Source organism: Rhinichthys klamathensis, unplaced genomic scaffold (genome assembly GCF_029890125.1).
Source record: "Rhinichthys klamathensis goyatoka isolate OS25496 unplaced genomic scaffold, OSU_Roscu_1.1 h1tg000261l_1, whole genome shotgun sequence".
NCBI classification, from domain to species: Eukaryota; Metazoa; Chordata; class Actinopteri; order Cypriniformes; family Leuciscidae; genus Rhinichthys; species Rhinichthys klamathensis.
Genome location: NW_026606782.1, coordinates 1,296,196 through 1,315,000, shown reverse-complemented (window position 1 = coordinate 1,315,000; position 18,805 = coordinate 1,296,196). Strand labels below are relative to the sequence as shown.

Sequence of the window (18,805 nt, the reverse complement as noted above, 5' to 3'; positions counted from 1 at the left end):
AAAAGAAATAAATATTGTTTTTATTTGTAGATAAACGGTTATTTACTAAAACCCACAATTCTAGAAAAAACCTTAAACCATCTCATTTAATGCAGACAGCATTTTTTCTTTTCCCAAGTGTGTTCTGCCTGCATGCATCTAGCTTTTCAATATCTTCTCTGACACCTGGTGAGCATCTCTGAATTTCAAACAGGACTGAGTTAGTTATCAGAGAATGGAAGAGCACAAAAACAAGATTATTAGAAAATACCCTCTGTGTAGGGGGAGGAAAATTCACAAAGAGAGACTTGCTAAGCAACATGATTTGAAATGTAGTTTAAAAAAAACCTGGAAACCAATTAAATGCATTGATGAGGCATCATATCTGTTTTTAAAATATTAAACATAACCCTTGACAAGAACAAATGTTAATTCGTTTGTGTTTAATATTGATAAAGACTAAGAGAATGTAACGAGGATGGAAGTGAATGTGCCGAGAATGTGTGTATCATGCGCTGTATTGTCTCTTCATAATCTCTATATTGTATATTTCTATTTATATCTATTTTACACACTTTCCAAAAGCCCCTTGGGACCTACTTAAATGGGCTCTGGGGTATGTGAAGTCCTGGTTGGGAACCATAGATCTAAATCAGCTTTTGGAAACCATCTAGACTCTAGAGAGACCCTAGAGTCATCCATCTATCCATGCACTCATCCATGACTTTCCAGTTCATTAAATCAAATATTTCAAACAGATGGCAGATTCTGATATTTTTGTGATTACATGAGATGGAACTGCACACAGAACATACTGTTTCTGCACAGGCAGTTTGGCTTGTAGGACACTGGGTCATTTTGATCTAAGACCATACAAACAATTATGACAAGACATTTTTTTTTTATTACATGCTTATCCATTTATTATTTAATGCATACTACAACTATATGACTATTTGTTTGGCTTATGTTTTTAGCCATTCTTTATTGGCATCCAAATCTGATGTGATTCCTGAGAGTTTATTTAAATTGGAGAACTAGTTTTGTCTCAGTTCTGTCTATGCTGAATCTCCATAAAAAGACTAGCCACAACAACTGCATTTGACAGATTTGAAGCCCTGCCATATGAGATTAGTACATGATTTCTTGCATTGCTCTGAAGTGAGCTATTCCCAGCATACCACGTCTTGTTTTATCAACCGCTATGCGTTATTGTGTTACAATACCACTGCTGATCTGTGTTAACAAGATGTTCCAGGAATAGGGCATGCAATTGCTATATTGCTGGGATCTTTGCGCTGCATAACACAACAGTAGATTTGGCTCATTGAGATTGATCTTTCTTGTGTGTGTACAGAGAAGCTCTAAATCCCAATGCAAAATTTTACTGTTTTTTTTTACTGTACAAATAAATATACTCTAAGTGAAGTTCATTTTATTTTTGTAAATGTTTATAAAATTAAATTTGAACAGTAATCTCAGCATAGCCTTTGAAAAAAAACCCATAGAAAACAATTTAATGTTGAAAAAAGAAATCCATGTTATGGCAACACATTTATAAATGTCCTGTCTAAATAAATTCACAATAAAACACTTAAAACTAAAACCAGTCAATTTAAATGCTACAAGTGAATTTAGACATCACAGCAATATAATGTACAGTATGCAAAAAATTATATATATAACCTGTCATTAATAATAGATGCTGCTCTGACAGATGACTTAGTATAACATATTGGATTCAGTTCATCACACCTGTGCCCAGGCTGGCTATCTGGCATGGGTCACTTAGTAGAAATTCTCTTGGATCTGCACTTATTGGCACAGGACACCTCTGTTGTTCTTTGCCAACGTTTTGCTTTGTAAACAACAGACCATGTTTCTGAGAACTCGGTGGAAATGGCCTGCCGAGTATCCAATTATAAGTTCAGTGGAAAGACCCCTGATGGGGTATCATCATGGTACATGATTGTAGGAACATGAAATAGATTCTGCTCCATCTGAAAGAATTTTTCAGCTATTTATCTTTTGTGCTTTTCTTCTGTTACTTTAAATTCATCTTCCCACTGATTGAGTCAAGACAAACTGGTGGAAGGCTGTTTGTAATCTCTAGTCTGTATCTGTAGGGTCTGAATGTCACATTTAGAGATTGATCTACAAACTACATGCATCTTGGATTAAGTGCAAAAGAGTTGTTTTTTACAAGCATATGCATGCACAAAATGTTCTCAAAGAGAGGCTTTGGCACAAATATGTCTCCAAACTATTGCTATGTGCACACATGCACTCAAAAATGCATTGTCATAAATGTATCCCAAGCCCACAGTCTCAAGACTGAAGTATTACACTTGCTTGTGTATCATTCAGTCTTTTGTTTTCTTTCTTTTCCATTTTGTTTTATTTCCTGCCTGTCTGTTTTTAATCTGCTGAGATTTTCCTCAGTTCCCCTCTCTTAGTATTCACTGGAGCCGATCTGTTCATGCATTGGCATTGTTTGGAAAGACAAGTAAATGCCACACCTCAAGCAGAGGTTTTCAATATTCACACCTCAAGCAGAGGTTTTCAATATTCACACCTCAAGCAGAGGTTTTCAATATTCACACCTCAAGCAGAGGTTTTCAATGAATCCTTTCTAATTTTTCATCATTCTGCTCCTCCTGTCAGCTCCTCTCTCTGTGAGTCATAGGTTTGCTTTTAGAATAATATGTATCATCATGAAACATTATTTAAAATAATTTAAATTTCATTATTTAATTTTAATTTAATATTACATTTTATTAATTTTTTTAAACATTCCCTTTTGTTCACATGTCTTCACTATACAGATGAATAAGGTCAATAAAAATTAACAATATTCAGAAAAGTTGACAATTAATAATCTTATTATTGCAGTATATTTTGTATGACTTTTTTTCTGTATTCACACTTGTGAACCACAGGAAATGCCTTGATGATATTCAGATGAGCCATACAGTCATGATGATATTCAGGCCAGTGTGATATTGCTGTTAGATAACACTTTGATGAACTTTGTTAATACTAAGTAACTTTAGAAACTTTAAGAAATTTAGACACAGTATTGCCAGTTACTTTGTGTAATTTTGCAGTACCGCTTCAACCGAATTCAAAGCAGAATTAACTGTTGCACATCTTTCAGGGATGACTGAAAACTAGGGATGAATGTTATCGTGTAACATATTGGTTATTGGTTGATATTAGAGATTGTTTTATTTTTAGTCAGTATTGGATATTTAATTGTGCATGCTTATTTCTACAGTATTTTTACATTTATATTACCTTTGCCATCATCTAATGCTCACTTAAAGCAAATCTTTAAAAACACTAACAATTTAATAACACAGCTAAATATAATCTTTATATTTTATATCTTAATCTTTATAATGCTGTGATGCTTAAATTCACTTGTAGTAACATTTACTGTAAGTACACTTTTAAGTTTACAGTACAATTTTAGTTTAGTTTAAAATTGTACTGTAAACATTCCCTTTTGTTCACAATATGTCTTCACTATACAGATGAATAAGGCCAATAAAAATTAACAATATTCATAAAAGTTGACAATTAATAATCTTATTATTGCAGTATATTTTGTATTACTTTTTTCTGTATTCACACTTGTGAACCACAGGAAATGCCTTGATGATATTCAGATTAGCCATACAGTCATGATGATATTCAGGCCAGTGTGATATTGCTGTTAGATAACACTTTGATGAACTTTGTTAATACTAAGTAACTTTAGAAACTTTAAGAAATTTAGACACAGTATTGCCAGTTACTTTGTGTAATTTTGCAGTACCGCTTCAACCGAAGTCAAAGCAGAATTAACTGTTGCACATCTTTCAGCAGCACTGAATGAATCCGTGTTCTTGAAATGATCGAATCTGATGAGTGAATGATTCAATGACTCATTCATAAAGACAGTTGCAGAATGAATCGATGTACTGTTGCTCCAGAATCACTTAAAAATCCACACCAGTAATATACAGACAGACCTTATATGTGTGTGTGTATATGTATGTATTAGGGCTGTCAGTTAAATGCGTTATTAACGGCGTTAATGCACACCCATTTTAACAGTGTCAATTTTTTTATTGCGCGATTAACGGTCTTTTTGGCCTAGCAAACTTTGTAGTTTTTTTTCACATGCTTTTGCAACAGGACGCGGCGCTGCGCTCTGAAACGAACTCATTTCAATGGCTTGCGCCGCGCGATGACGTTTTGTTGCTTCGACGACCAAAGAGCAAGCGGATCTAGTTAGACCGGAAACAAAACAACAGGCACACCGCACACACTTGTTTGGGCTTGCGAGCCGGCCAGTCAGTATTTCTTTGACCCTTTTATTGATGGACAGTGTTACATTGTGTGAGAGATTATTTGCTCCAAGTGATAATGTTAGTGTGAAATTGAACACAGTATATGCCAATTTTGTTTTCAATAAAAAACATTTGCTCAAAGCAAGCCGATCCACTTTTCCATGTTGATAAGAGCATTAAAATGAGAAAAAATAATGGGACAAAAAGAAATCAAGAGACATTTAGAATAGATAAAAATGTGCGATTAATCGCAAGTTAACTATGACATTAATGCGATTAAATATTTGAATCTTTTGACAGCACTAGTATGTATATATATATATATATATATATATATACACTCACCTAAAGGATTATTAGGAACACCTGTTCAATTTCTCATTAATACAATTATCTAATTAACCAATCACATGGCAGTTGCTTCAATGCATTTAGGGGTGTTGTTCTGGTCAAGACAATCTCCTGAACTCCAAACTGAATGTCAGAATGGGAAAGAAAGGTGATTTAAGCAATTTTGAGCGTGGCATGGTTGTTGGTGCCAGACGGGCCGGTCTGAGTATTTCACAATCTGCTCAGTTACTGGGATTTTAACGCACAACCATTTCTAGAGTTTACAAAGAATGGTGTGAAAAGGGAAAAACATCCCGTTTGCGGCAGTCCTGTGGGTGAAAATGCCTTGTTGATGCTAGAGGTCAGAGGAGAATGGGACGACTGATTCAAGCTGATAGAAGAGCAACTTTGACTAAAATAACGACTCGTTACAGCCGAGGTATGCAGCAAAGCATTTGTGAAGCCACAACCCGCACAACTTTGAGGCGGATGGGCTACAAAAGCAGAAGACCCCACCGGGTACCACTCATCTCCACTACAAATAGGAAAAAGAGGCTACAATTTGCAAGAGCTCACCAAAATTGGACAGTTGAAGACTGGAAAAATGTTGCCGATGATTTCTGTTGAGACATTCAGATGGTAGAGTCAGAATTTAGCGTATACAGAATGAGAACATGGATCCATCATGCCTTGTTACCATTGTGCAGGCTGGTGGTGGTGGTGTAATGGTGTGGGGGATGTTTTCTTGGCACACTTTAGGCCCCTTAGTGCCAATTGGGCATCGTTTAAATGCCACGGCCTACCTGTGCATTGTTTCTGACCATGTCCATCCCTTTATGGCCACCATGTACCCATCCTCTGATGGCTACCCAGGTAGAAGGTGACTTTCCCGCGACCATGGGTAACGTTTCCTAAAAGTTCTCTAAAGGTGACGAACATTCCGAACCTTTACAGAACATTAGGGACGTTCCTGAAACGTCCTCTTTTGGTAATGAAAGTGCTGCAGTTCAGTACGTTCCTTAAATGACTTTAGGGGGACGTTCCGTAATGATAATCTTATGGTCACATAACAACGTTACAAAGAGGACGTAATCAAAACGTTCTCATATGGGTCTAAGTTGGTCCTATTATAACGTTCCTTAAATTACTTTAGGGAGACGTTCCGTAATGGTAATCTTATGGTCACATAACAACGTTACAAAGAGGATGTAATCAAAATGTTCTCATATGGGTCTAAGTTGGTCCTATTATAACGTTGCTTATAGGACTTTAGGGGGACGTTCCGTAATGGTAATCTTATGGTCACATAACAACGTTACAAAGAGGATGTAATCAAAACGTTCTCATATGGGTCTAAGTTGGTCCTATTATAACGTTCCTTAAATTACTTTAGGGAGACGTTCCGTAATGGTAATCTTATGGTCACATAACAACGTTACAAAGAGGATGTAATCAAAACGTTCTCATATGGGTCTAAGTTGGTCATATTATAACGTTCCTTATAGGACTTTAGGGAGACGTTCCGTAATGATAATCTTATGGTCACATAACAACGTTACAAAGAGGATGTAATCAAAACGTTCTCATATGGGTCTAAGTTGGTCCTATTATAACGTTCCTTAAATTACTTTAGGGAGACGTTCCGTAATGGTAATCTTATGGTCACATAACAATGTTACAAAGAGGACGTAATCAAAACGTTCTCATATGGGTCTAAGTTGGTCATATTATAACGTTCCTTATAGGACTTTAGGGAGACGTTCCGTAATGATAATCTTATGGTCACATAACAACGTTACAAATAGGACGTAATCAAAACGTTCTCATATGGGTCTAAGTTGGTCCTATTATAACGTTCCTTAAATTACTTTAGGGAGACGTTCCGTAATGGTAATCTTATGGTCACATAACAATGTTACAAAGAGGACGTAATCAAAACGTTCTCATATGGGTCTAAGTTGGTCATATTATAACGTTCCTTATAGGACTTTAGGGAGACGTTCCGCAATGGTAATCTTATGGTCACATAACAACGTTACAAAGAGGATGTAATCAGAGCGTTCTCATATGGGTCTAAGTTGGTCATACAATGACGTTCTTTATGTGACTTTAGGGGAACGTTCCATATCGGTTATTTTATGGTCACATAGCAACATTACAAAGAGGACATAATAAGGACGTTCCCATATGGTTCTCTGTTGACCATATGAGAACGTTTTGTGACTAACTTAATGAGAACATTCTCATATACATCATGTTTTGTGCGCGGTGATGTGGGACGAACCGAGGTTCAACTTCCGTCAACTTCTGTCACGTTTATCTGGTTTGTCTGCGGGCTGGACCCTTCTCGGACGGACACCTGACGGCGGTCTTTTTCCTGTTTTCTTCACCGACAGCGAGCCAGAAAAAGCCAATGTGATTATCATGTAAAGTTATTTTAATGAACCATTGTCGCGTAGATGGTCAGGCTATATTGGCTTTTTTTTTTAGATAAACAAGCTAACGTAAGCGCTAGGCCTATTCCAATTTGCTTATTTTAACTCTTGTTTACATAGCCTGCAGGGTCTCCTCACGAAATCTAAGCGGCATAAAGTTCAATGCGAGGGTCTTTAGAATATGTTTGTATTATTTTTGTCTCTTTTCTTTTATTGTCATTTTTTCCTATTATTTGGTAAAGGCTACACCACTTTTCCATGGGAAAAAAGTTGTGGTGATCCCGCTATTTGGCTCGTTGATGTAAAACAGTCTTTTACAATTGTTATTATAAAATCAAGAATGCAGACGTTTTAAGCTCAGCAACAATGGCAGCAAAATGTACACCGTATATAAAAAAAAACTCCTGACACACACACAGAGCCTGCAAATCAGGTTGAAGCGGAGAAGCATCAGCTTCTTATTCTTTAAATATAACAGAAGACCTTAATAGGACAAAAAAATTATATTCTAAGTTGGTCCCTAAAAGTTCTGCAGGACGTTCTCAGAATGTTTTGGAAACATTGGATTTCTGAATTAAATATGGTCTTCTAAACGTTTCCAGAACGTCCTGAATGTTCCCTGAAGGTCCTCCAAATAACGTCCCCAAACCCTTTAAAGAACTCCACATCGTGACTGTCTGTGAACGTTGTAGGAACATTACTGTAACGATCAGCTGGAGTGCCCTCGAGAGCCACCAGAGGGCGCTCCACAATAGACTATGATCACTTCCTCACAAACTACATTTCCCATAACTCACTGCCCGGATTCATCAGCACTCATTTCATTCACCTGTGTCTTATCACCTTGTTTCTCTCACACCATAAATACCTGGTTTTCACATTCACTCGGTGCAAAGTATTGCTTTCCCAGTGAACTATTCTGAGCGTTTGTACCCTGTGTTTGTTTACCTGTTACGACTTTATCTGGACCTTACCTCTCGTTGTCTGCTGCCTGCCTTACTCTCTGCCTGGACTCTGTATTCTGATTGTTTCGCCGCCTGCCCCGACCCTTTGCCTGTTCTTGGACTCTGATTGTGTGTATTCTGCTCTGCTTATATCCCTGGTATTCAACCCTTGCCTGTCTGACCCTGTTATTTAATAAAGCCTGCAAATGGATCTCTCCTCGTCCGCTGCATCATTACAATTACCAAGCGACGTTCTTGACACCATCGGGACGTTCTCAGAATGTTTTGGAAACATTGGATTTCTAAATTAAATATTGCTCTCTAAACGTTTCCAGAACATCCTGAATGTTCCCCGAAAGTCCTCCAAATAACGTCCCCAAACCCTTTAAAGAACTCCACATTGTGACTGTCTGGGAACGTTGTGGGAACATTACCAAGCGACGTTCCTGACACCAGCGGGACGTTCTCAGAATGTTTTTGAAAACATTGGATTTCTGAATTAAATATTGTCCTCTAAATGTTCCCAGAACATCCTGAATGTTCCCTGGAGGTCCTCCAAATAACGTCCCCAAACCCTTTAAAGAACTCCACATTGTGTCTGTCTGGGAACGTTGTGGGAACGTTACCAGGCGACGTCCTTGACACCAGCAGGGACGTTCTCAGAATGTTCTGGGAACATTGGATTTCTGAATTAAATATTGTCCTCTAAACGTTCCCAGAACATCCCGAATGTTCCCTGAAGGTCCTCCAAATAACGTCCCCAAACCCTTTAAAGAACTCCACATCGTGTCTGTCTGGGAACGTTGTGGGAACGTTACCAGGCGACATCCTTGACACCAGCAGGGACGTTCTCAGAATGTTCTGGGAACATTGGATTTCTGAATTAAATATTGTCCTCCAAACGTTCCCAGAACATCCTGAATGTTCCCTGAAGGTCCTCCAAATAACGTCCCCAAACCCTTTAAAGAACTCCACATCGTGTCTGTCTGGGAACGTTGTGGGAACGTTACCAGGCAACGTCCTTGACACCAGCGGGGACGTTCTCAGAACGTTCTGGGAACGTAAAATTTCTAACTGGGTACTTCCAGCAGGATAATGCACCATGTCACAAAGCTCGAATCATTTCAAATTGGTTTCTTGAACATGACAATGAGTTCACTGTACTAAAATGGCCCCCACAGTCACCAGATCTCAACCCAATAGAGCATCTTTGGGATGTGGTGGAACGGGAGCTTCGTGACCTGGATGTGCATCCCACAAATCTCCATCAACTGCAAGATGCTATCCTATCAATATGGGCCAACATTTCTAAAGAATGCTTTCAGCACCTTGTTGAATCAATGCCACGTAGAATTAAGGCAGTTCTGAAGGCGAAAGGGTGTCAAACACAGTATTAGTAATGGTGTTCCTAATAATCCTTTAGGTGAGTGTATACACTACCGTTCAAAAGTTTGGGGTCAGTGAGAATTTTATTTTTATTTTTTGGAGGAAAGAAATCAATACTTTTATTTATCAAGGACAGTAAAGACATGTATAATGTTACAAAAGATTCTATTTCAAACAAATGCTGTTCTTTTGAACTTCCTATTCATCAAAGAATCCAAAAAAAAAAAAAAAAAAAAACTGTACAACTGACAGACCAACAACTGTTTCAACCATGATAATAATAATAAATGTTTCTTGAGCATCAAATCCTCATATTATACTGATTTGTGAAGGATCATTTGACACTGAAGACACTGACACTGGTGATGCTGAAAATTCAGCTTTGATCACTGGAATAAATTACACTTTACTATATATTCACACAGAAAACAGCTGATTTACACTGGAATAGTATTTAATACTATAACTAATTTTTGTTGAATTTTTAATCAAATAAGCGCAGCCATGGTTAGCAGAAGAGAATTCTTTTAAAAGTATTTAAAATCGTACCGACCCCAAACTTTTGAACGGTAGTGTATATATATGCTGAATATACTGTAATGTATGTATAATACTGTATGATGAATTAATATCCTAAAGGCACATCTGTTTAATTGAGCATCATAAATCTAATGGACCTAATCCAAACAAAGTGTGTATGTGCTGGTTGGCTGCAAATAGTGTTCTACTAAATAGTATTGGGTCTCTTGTCTCTTCGCTAAATGTCAGAGCAATTTTGCAGAATTGCTCTCATCTCTGGAGGCTGCAGTACGGCTGAAAATCCAGACAGATTTAAGACGTTGAAGGGCAAATGTAGTGCATCTGTCAACACGCAGATGTCATGTGAACATGATCCACTTATAGGGCACTACAGCCCGCCTTACATAGAGATTAATTATGAATGGTTTTTAATGTGTCCTGCTTAAACTCAGACAAATATACATCAGCTTATGTATCATTTTTATAGAGTCGCATACTTTATATCACATATGTTTTTCTTTTTTATATCTCTCTCTCTCTCTCTCTCTCTCTCTCTCTCTCTCTCTCTCTCTCTCTCTCTCTCTCTCTCTCTCTCTCCAGTGAAATGAAGAAGGCGCTGGTTGAGGAGGGCAGTCGGTCTGTTCTGCTGTCACGGCAGCACAGGTTTAATGAGCGCTGCTGCATCCGTTGCTGTTCTCCCTTCACCTTCCTGCTCAACCCCAAGCGTTCCTGCCTGGACTGTTGTTACAACGTCTGCAAGGGATGCTGCACCTACAGTAAGAAGGACAAAGGCTGGCTGTGCTCCGCCTGCCAGAAGACTAGGTCAGTATTGTCGTGCTAACAAGAGCTGTTGTGGTTTGGAGATAGAGTGAGAGCAAGCTCTGTCAGGGGGCTTAAGTGGGAAACACCTGCAGTTTAAAGGCTCATGATGCTTCTGTTATTGGTTGGTATTAGGGGTTAAAACTAGGGATGAATGTTATAGTGTAACGTATTGGTTATTGGTTGATATTAGAGATTGTTTTATTTTTAGTCAGTATTGGATATTTAATTGTGCATGCTCATTTCTACAGTATTTTTACATTTATATTACCTTTGCCATCATCTAATGCTCACTTAAAGCAAATATTTAAAAACACTATCAATTTAATAACACAGCTAAATATAATCTTTATATTTTATATCTTAATCTTTATAATGCTGTGATGCTTAAATTCACTTGTAGTAACATTTACTGCATACCTGTCAACACTCCCGTTTTTCCCGGGTTTCTCCCGTTTTTTAGCCCTATCTCCCGGACCCCTCCCGGTTTGTTATTTCTCCCGGGAAACTCCCGTAATTTGCATGGCCCAAACTCCTTTATGAATAATCGGACCAATATGTTTGTCTAATGTTGACCAGTTGCCAGATTGTATTAAATGCATTATATTCACACAATCCACAGACCATTTACAATTTCAACCCGTTTGTCACCTCAACCTGGCAACCTATAACCCAGTTGCGCAGTCGCGGAAAGTTTAACCCGAAAGCGAGCCGATAGACATGATGGCAGGTGAAGGTGGTGTCCCCGCAATGAAACTGAAGTACAGTTTGTAACGCGTTGCTTCAGGAAGATTAGGGATAGCTCACAACTGAAGTTATTGCATGCAGAGGCCAGACAGACACACGGAGGCGATTGGCATCTCACAACTCGCACTTTATTCCCAAATCTAACTCGTGTAGCCTAATCTCCCGGATTTTGAAAACCAAATGTTGACAGGTATGATTTACTGTAAGTACACTTTTAAGTTTACAGTACTATTTTAATTTAGTTTAATTTTATTTTTAATATTTAGACAAAATAATATAGCATATCAGCCAGATTAATGTTTGTGTATTCCTAGTAAACTGAAAACTGAATCTGGTTTTCTTATACAGCATTTTCTTATGCATTTAAAATCAACTAATTTCCATGATGTAGTAAAGTGTACAGTGATTCTAAATCAATCTAAACTAAATCTATTGTAATTGAAAAGAGCTCAATTTTTCAATTTTATTTTCCACTGAAACAACAAAAACAACATCCTGAAGAGTTCAGGACTAGTTCTGTGAATGGACAGTTTCAATGTGAAAATATGTTTATAACAAGGCACTTCCATTAAGGGGTTCAGACAACATTGTTCAAGTCATCAAAGTAATTATGTATAATACAAGTATACAGCATGACATGATATGCACTCAGAAGCCTTTGTAAATGTCACAGAGTGCTGTTGGTTACAATACAACTCAAAGACAGAAACTATTTTTGTGCTTCTTATGCTTGCTGGTTAGCAAAATCAATTTAAACCTACATTTTAGGAATGCATTTGTCCTTCAGAGTGCATCTCTGTTTCTATGTGATGTGAATACATAGTGCTGTGACATCTTTAATTAAACCCAAGAGCTTTACAAGCTTTTGTCCTACAAAAATCTTTCAGTTCTATACAAAACATCATGTTTATTTATTTTTAAAAGGGTTGTTTCTTCTCTTTACTACCAATACATACACACTCACACTTGAACAGAAATTATGTCCATCAGTGGAATTTAATTTTGATACTACACGCATCCACTCTAGTTCTCTTACGAGAGGTTCTCTCGTACTGCGTAATATCTTACGCTAGGGGAAAACCTCTTTTCCACGAGATATTGAAACCAAAAATTATCCTTAATTTTGAATGAATGTAAAACGTGTTGCGGCAGCATGCAGACATAGGCAAGACGACTCGCGTGCCTATTGGCTGTCCTGCGGCAACTGCAGCAGCCTATCGAGAGAGGCCCTTGGTGACGTCAGATCCAATGGGGGCTTTTCGTGCCCACTGCATCCCGTCCTGCCGAGACGGGCGTGGCCTGGGCCTATAAATACAGCTCGATGGGCTGATATAATCTGATTTTTCATCTCTTCAGCGAAGCTCACGCATCGCTGGATCCGGAGTGAAGAAGCCGCGCCGTCTGAGAAAAGCCTTCTGCGGGACGAGCCTTTGCATCTGAAGCCGCTGGCCTTCATCTCGCCGCCTTCAGTCGCCGTACCTGCTACGCTTTCCGGCGTTTATATCCTTTTACTCTGCCGAGTGTGTGTGTTCGCCGCTGTGACTCACACTCTCTCTATCTAAAAAAGCAGCGTCTTTTTAAAGATGCCTCGTTCCTGTGGCTCGTGCCGAGCCGCACTCAGCGACGGGGACCGCCATGTCATCTGCGTTTCCTGTCTGGGTAAGGATCATGCAGCTCTCGCGCTCGCTGATGGCGGCTGCCATCATTGCGAGCTATTGCCCATGGTGACTCTGAGGACTCGTCTGGCTTTTTTCTCCGAGTCTGCACTTCCGCCCGCTATAGTCTCCAGCCTGCGAAAGCTCGCCTGTTCACCCGCCAGCTTCACCAGCTTCACTCGAGTCGCTCACTGACGGACAACGACCGCCGTCCGCCGCCGCTTCCGCCATTGATGACGACGAGATGGCTGCATCTGTAGAGGAGGCCAGTTGCTCTATGCTGGTGTCGGACAGTGAGGATTGGGCGAGCTCTGTGGACCCCCCCCCCCCCCTCTGCCCGCGAGTCGTCAGGGAAACGGGCCACCATTGAATCCGAGCTGATGCGTCTTCTCTCACAGGCCGTGGCGAGCCTCGGCCTTGAGTGGGCGGCGCCCGCGCAGCCTGCGCACAACCGACTGGATGGATGTTTCCTGCAAAGGGACCGCGCTCCACCGTCTTCTAGGCCTGCGCCTTTTCTTCCTGAACTTCATGAAGAAGTCGTGAAGTCTTGGAACGCCCCCTTTTCAGCCAGAGTGCGTACCTCTGTCTCAGCAGCATTCTTCGTGGTGGACGGCGCTAAAGACCGGATATCAATCTCTTCCTCCAGTAGAAGAAGCTGTAGCGGCCCATCTTTGCCCGCCCTCTGCTGGTCGGCGAGCTGAGACGGTGCTACCTTCTAAAGCTTGCCGCGTTACTTCCGCTATGCACAGCCGCGCTTATACTGCCGCTGGGCAGGCTGTATCGGCATTGCGCGCTCTCACTCTGCCGGCCGCCGGCATTCCGGCCATGGTCGTTGGTGTTATGAGTGTAATAAAAATGCCCACAACCCAGTGTTCATTCCTACACACAAGCACAGCCCACCACAGTACAGGGCTCGCACAAATAAAATTGACTCATGTCAATTGTGCATTAAATGTAGTGAATGTGCCCACAACCCAGTGCCCACAAACACTACACACTGCATGTCCCACAGTTTCTGTAAAAACGAAACCAACACACATACAGTCAGCTCAGACCGACGGTGTTTTCAGTGCAGTAAATGTGCCCGCTGTCCCGCGCCCACATTCACTCACAGACATGTTAAGCCTCACAGGGTTTGCCCCGCTCGCTCTCTCAGCAAACTGCCATAAGTCGAGCCCGGCCAGGCTGCCCGCCGTGATCGGCGCGCCCCCTGCCTCAAATGCTGCAAGCACAGCGTTTAAGTTACAGCACACCGAAGCTCTCCGGTCGCCACTATGTTGCGGCCAGAGCCCAGATCTCATTCTACCTCTAGCTATTCATGAAAATGCATGGGCAAAGCTTCCCGGGGTATCAGAATGGGTGCTGAACATTATAAAAAGAGGCTATTCGCTGCAGTTCGCTCAACGTCCCCGCCGCTACACGGCACGGGTCGAAACTACGGTAAAAACTGAAGTAGCTCATCTACTTCGAGCCGAAATAGCGAAACTATTGAGCAAAGGGGCCATAGAGACTTTATCTCAAGCTCAGAGCGAAGGGGGTCTATACAGCAGATATTTTCTGGTACCGAAAAAAGACGGGGCTCTCAGACCCCTTCTAGATCTAAGACAGCTGAACAAAGTGCTTGTGAAACGCCAGTTCAGAATGCTCACAACCAGGAAAATTCTCGTGCAGATTTGCCAAGAGGACTGGTTTATGTCAATAGATCTGAAGGACGCGTATTTCCAAATACAAATAGCGTCACGTCACAGGCGATTCTTGAGATTCGCCTTCGAGGGCCAGGCATATCAATACACAGTCCTACCGTTCGACCTGTCCCTAGCACCCCGTACATTGACAATGTGCATGCGCTCAGCACAATCTGCGCTCATTGAGAGCAGCACATGTGCCTGGTCACCTGAATTTGGGACCAGACAGACTGTCCAGAAACAATGTTCCAGCAGGAGAATGGTCTCTGCACCCGCAGACTGTCCCACTGCTGTTGAAGACATTCATTCGCTCCTGCCTCAGGTATTGGAACGAATCAGAGAAAACGGATGCTCAGTGCTACTTGTGGCTCCGCTCTGCAAAAACCAAGCTTGGTTCCCAGTTCTGATGCAGCTGACAAGCACAGCCCCATGGCCAATACCGATGAGGAAAGACCTCATCTCTCAATCCAAGGGCTCGATTTGGCATCCTCGCCCGGAGCTGTGGTCCCTACATGCATGGGCCATCAACAGGTACCCACTAACCTCCCAGAGGGAGTGTTAAACACGATCACGCAGGCTAGAGCCCCGTCTACTAGATGACTCTATTCCTCAAAATGGTCTGTGTTTTCTGGCTGGTGCAAAGCTTGAGGCTTTTCACCCCTAGACTGTGGGGTTAGGGAAGTTCTCTCCTTCCGTCAAGAGCTACTGGATAAGGGCAGAACCCCATCCATGCTCAAGGTTTATGTGACGGCCATAGCAGCGTTTACTAAACCAGCGACTGGCCAGTCACCGGGGAAGAACGATCTGGTCATCCGCTTCCTTAAGGGAGCTAAGAGGCTGAATCCTCCCAGACCCCCTTCAGTCCCCATGTGGGACCTTTCGACGGTTTTGGAAGCCATGAAAGGTGCCCCGTTCGAGCCAATCCATTTAACAGACATGAAACATTTGTCGTTCAAGACAGTGTTTCTAATGGCTCTTGCTTCAGTGAAGTGCATAGGGGATTTACAAGCGCGATCTCAGTAAGCGCGACGTGTATGGAATTTGGACCAAATGACTCGAAAGTCATACTCAAACCAAGACACGGGTACGTGCCTAAATGCCTCAACACACCGTTCAGGGCTTAGGTTATTTCCCTGTCTGCCCTGCCGGTTTGCAACGAGGAAAAGGTCGCGAGCTTCCTTTGCCCAGTCAGGGCATTAAGAGCTTATGTGTCTCGCTCGTCTGTTTTCAGATAGACTGAGCAGCTCTTCGTTTCGTTCAGCAGACGTTCTAAGGGACTAGCCGCATCGAAACAGAGGCTATCCAGATGGATAGTTGATGCTATAGCGCTGGCCTACACTTCTAAAGGCTTGCAGTGTCCTTTGGGTGTCAGAGCGCACTCCACAAGAGGCGTGGCCTCGTCATGGGCTTGGTCTAGCGGGATTACCTTGCAGGATATCTGTATGGCGGCAGGCTGGGCCTCCCCGTCTACATTTATAAGGTTTTATAACGTAGAGGGTCCCGCCTTACATGCTAAACTACTTTCGGTCTAAAGATCAGTACTGTCTGCCCCGTTGCTTTGGCTCAGAATACTGAAACCGCTTGAGCACCGCTCGCTGATCGATAAAATAACTCCATGGGCAATGAGTAAGACCCATACTGTTACCCAATTCAGGCCGAACATTTTCACCCTGACTGTGTGAAACACTGCAACAGTGATTAGCTCCCTTAGGATGCTACTTATTGGGAATGACGCTTCTAGCCTCTCTTCTCAGACTCTCTGTGAGTCCCTGGTGTTTATGCACCATATGAGCCCCGGGCACCTGCCCTTGGGACTTTGGTGTTGGATCCCAGCACGCACGGCGTTTTACACTGTGTTCCCCTAGCGTAAGATATTACGCAGTACGAGAGAACCTCTCGTAAGAGAATGTACTCGGTTACTAACGTAACCTCGGTTCTCTCTAGAAGATGTTTATAATGTTTATAGACAGACAGATATATACGGTATGCAGTAACCTATATACAGTATATGTTGCTTATTTTGTCTAGTCAATTACATAAATGCATAAACAAGTAATTTCCATTAAAGGTGCAGTGTGTGACTTTTAGCGACATCTAGCGGTTCGGTTGCGAGTTTACACTAAGGGCTCAGCCCACCGCTCACCCCTCCCTTTCGTAAAAGCTACGGTGGCTAAAACGGGACAAACATCGTCGTCTGAGACAGCTGAGAATAGCCAGCGTAAACCAAGTTTCTGTACCACAGTCCATTATAAACCACATCATGGATAAAGTTTCAGGTGAGGATCAAGGGTCTTAATACATAATATAATAATAGTAATCAGCTGATTGTCTCACGAACGTAACCAGGGCATTTCTCCCCACATAGCAAACCCATAATACAGCAAGGGAGAAGAACCACATGAAACTATGCAACTATATATTTTTTCTAACAGGGTAGTAAAAGTTTAGCTGGCTAATATGAGCTGTTACTGTGGCTGAGCTGGTTAAAGCGTAAAGCATTGTTTAAACTCGACGCGTCCGCATGAGCCCAAAGGTGCGTGCGGCAAAAATGACGTGATTGTAACAGCGCGCGCGCCTCCGCATCCCCTACACACCACTTACTACACACAATAGGCTTTTTTTCTTTGATTTTGGAAACTATATCGACTTAAAATGCTTCCAAGATCGACGGGTTGGTGATTCCTGTAACTGTTTTACGGTCAATGACAAGAGTAGCCTACTAATCAGCTGTCTCACGAACTTAACCAGCACATTTATCCCCACATAGCAAAGCCATAACACAGCGAGGGAGAAGAATTAAGTTACATGAAACAATCCAACTACATATTTACACCACTGACAAGGGAAAAGTCACTACTCACGGTGTTTATGACTAGCTTCTTCTAGCTTCCTGCGGCTTCTCTTTCAAGGTAGTGACGAAACGTGCTCTGTAACGCTGTTTGTTCGCTGTCGGCTACGGTAGAAACATGATGTCACAATATGGCGACCTTCATAGAAGGGGATTCCCGCACCTATGTAGATATAAATGCCTCATTCTAAGGTAATAAAAACATTACGGTTTATTAAGTAAGTTCTTTATACACCACTGAACACATAGTTATGGATGTCATATTGCATTTCTGTTAATAGATACTCAAAAATGGTACACATTGCACCTTTAACAGAATAAAATGCCTTTTTCTTTTTTGTGGGAAAAATATAATTTGTCCTCAAGGGCTATCTGGAGTCTGTACATAATGGTGAAAGGACGCAGAATGCTATTTTAAGCATGAAAACAACACTGTGTTGTCTTTACTAACCTCTCATATTTCTCTGCATATAAAAAAAACAGATGATAACAACATGGTTGTCAATGTAATAATGCTAACTTAATTGTTGATTTATACACAATTTTGGCTTGGTCCCTGGACCACAATAATAAAGATCCTTCTGATTTTTTTAATGTCCTGCTTTTAGAGTTTTTTTTTTTTTAATAAATAAATATTTTAAACTCTGAAGCAGTCTTTTTTTTCTTGTCTTTTTAACAGCATTTCTTACTGTGTATACCAACTAAACAAAAATCTTATATGTCCCCAACAGACAATTCCTCTAAAAATACTCATTTTAATTCAGATTATTGTTGGACTTCTGCTATCAGTGGCATGGCAACATTGGGCTACTATATTTGTCTTTCGGGCAGTCTGTTATACTGATTATACTAGTATACAATTGTATACTAGTATAATTACAGTCTTAACAGCAAACAAGGTCTTTGATATTGAGCATGCTTTTAAAAGTGCATGTCTACTCTGACCTTTCTGTCTATGTATTATTTGTATGCGCTTGTTGATTATAGGACCTTGTTTCTATGATTATAGGACAAATGTCATACTCTGCATAATCACAACATACTGTACTTATATTGTCAAAGCAAAGGTTTTAATCAGTGTAAAGTAAACAAAATCTCAGGAATGTGCTTAAATAAGCACG

The 18,805-nt window shown here is 41.0% G+C and overlaps 1 protein-coding gene across 1 annotated transcript in view; it reads left to right on the top strand.

Annotated features, from left to right (window-relative positions):
- myripa (myosin VIIA and Rab interacting protein a) overlaps positions 1-18,805 on the top strand; it is a 34,371-nt gene that overhangs the window by 3,249 nt on the left and 12,317 nt on the right. Inside the window, exon 2 of the mRNA XM_056267537.1 lies at positions 10,531-10,752. Within this exon, the coding sequence (XP_056123512.1) occupies positions 10,531-10,752 (222 nt within the window). The remainder of the gene's footprint in view (positions 1-10,530; positions 10,753-18,805) is intronic.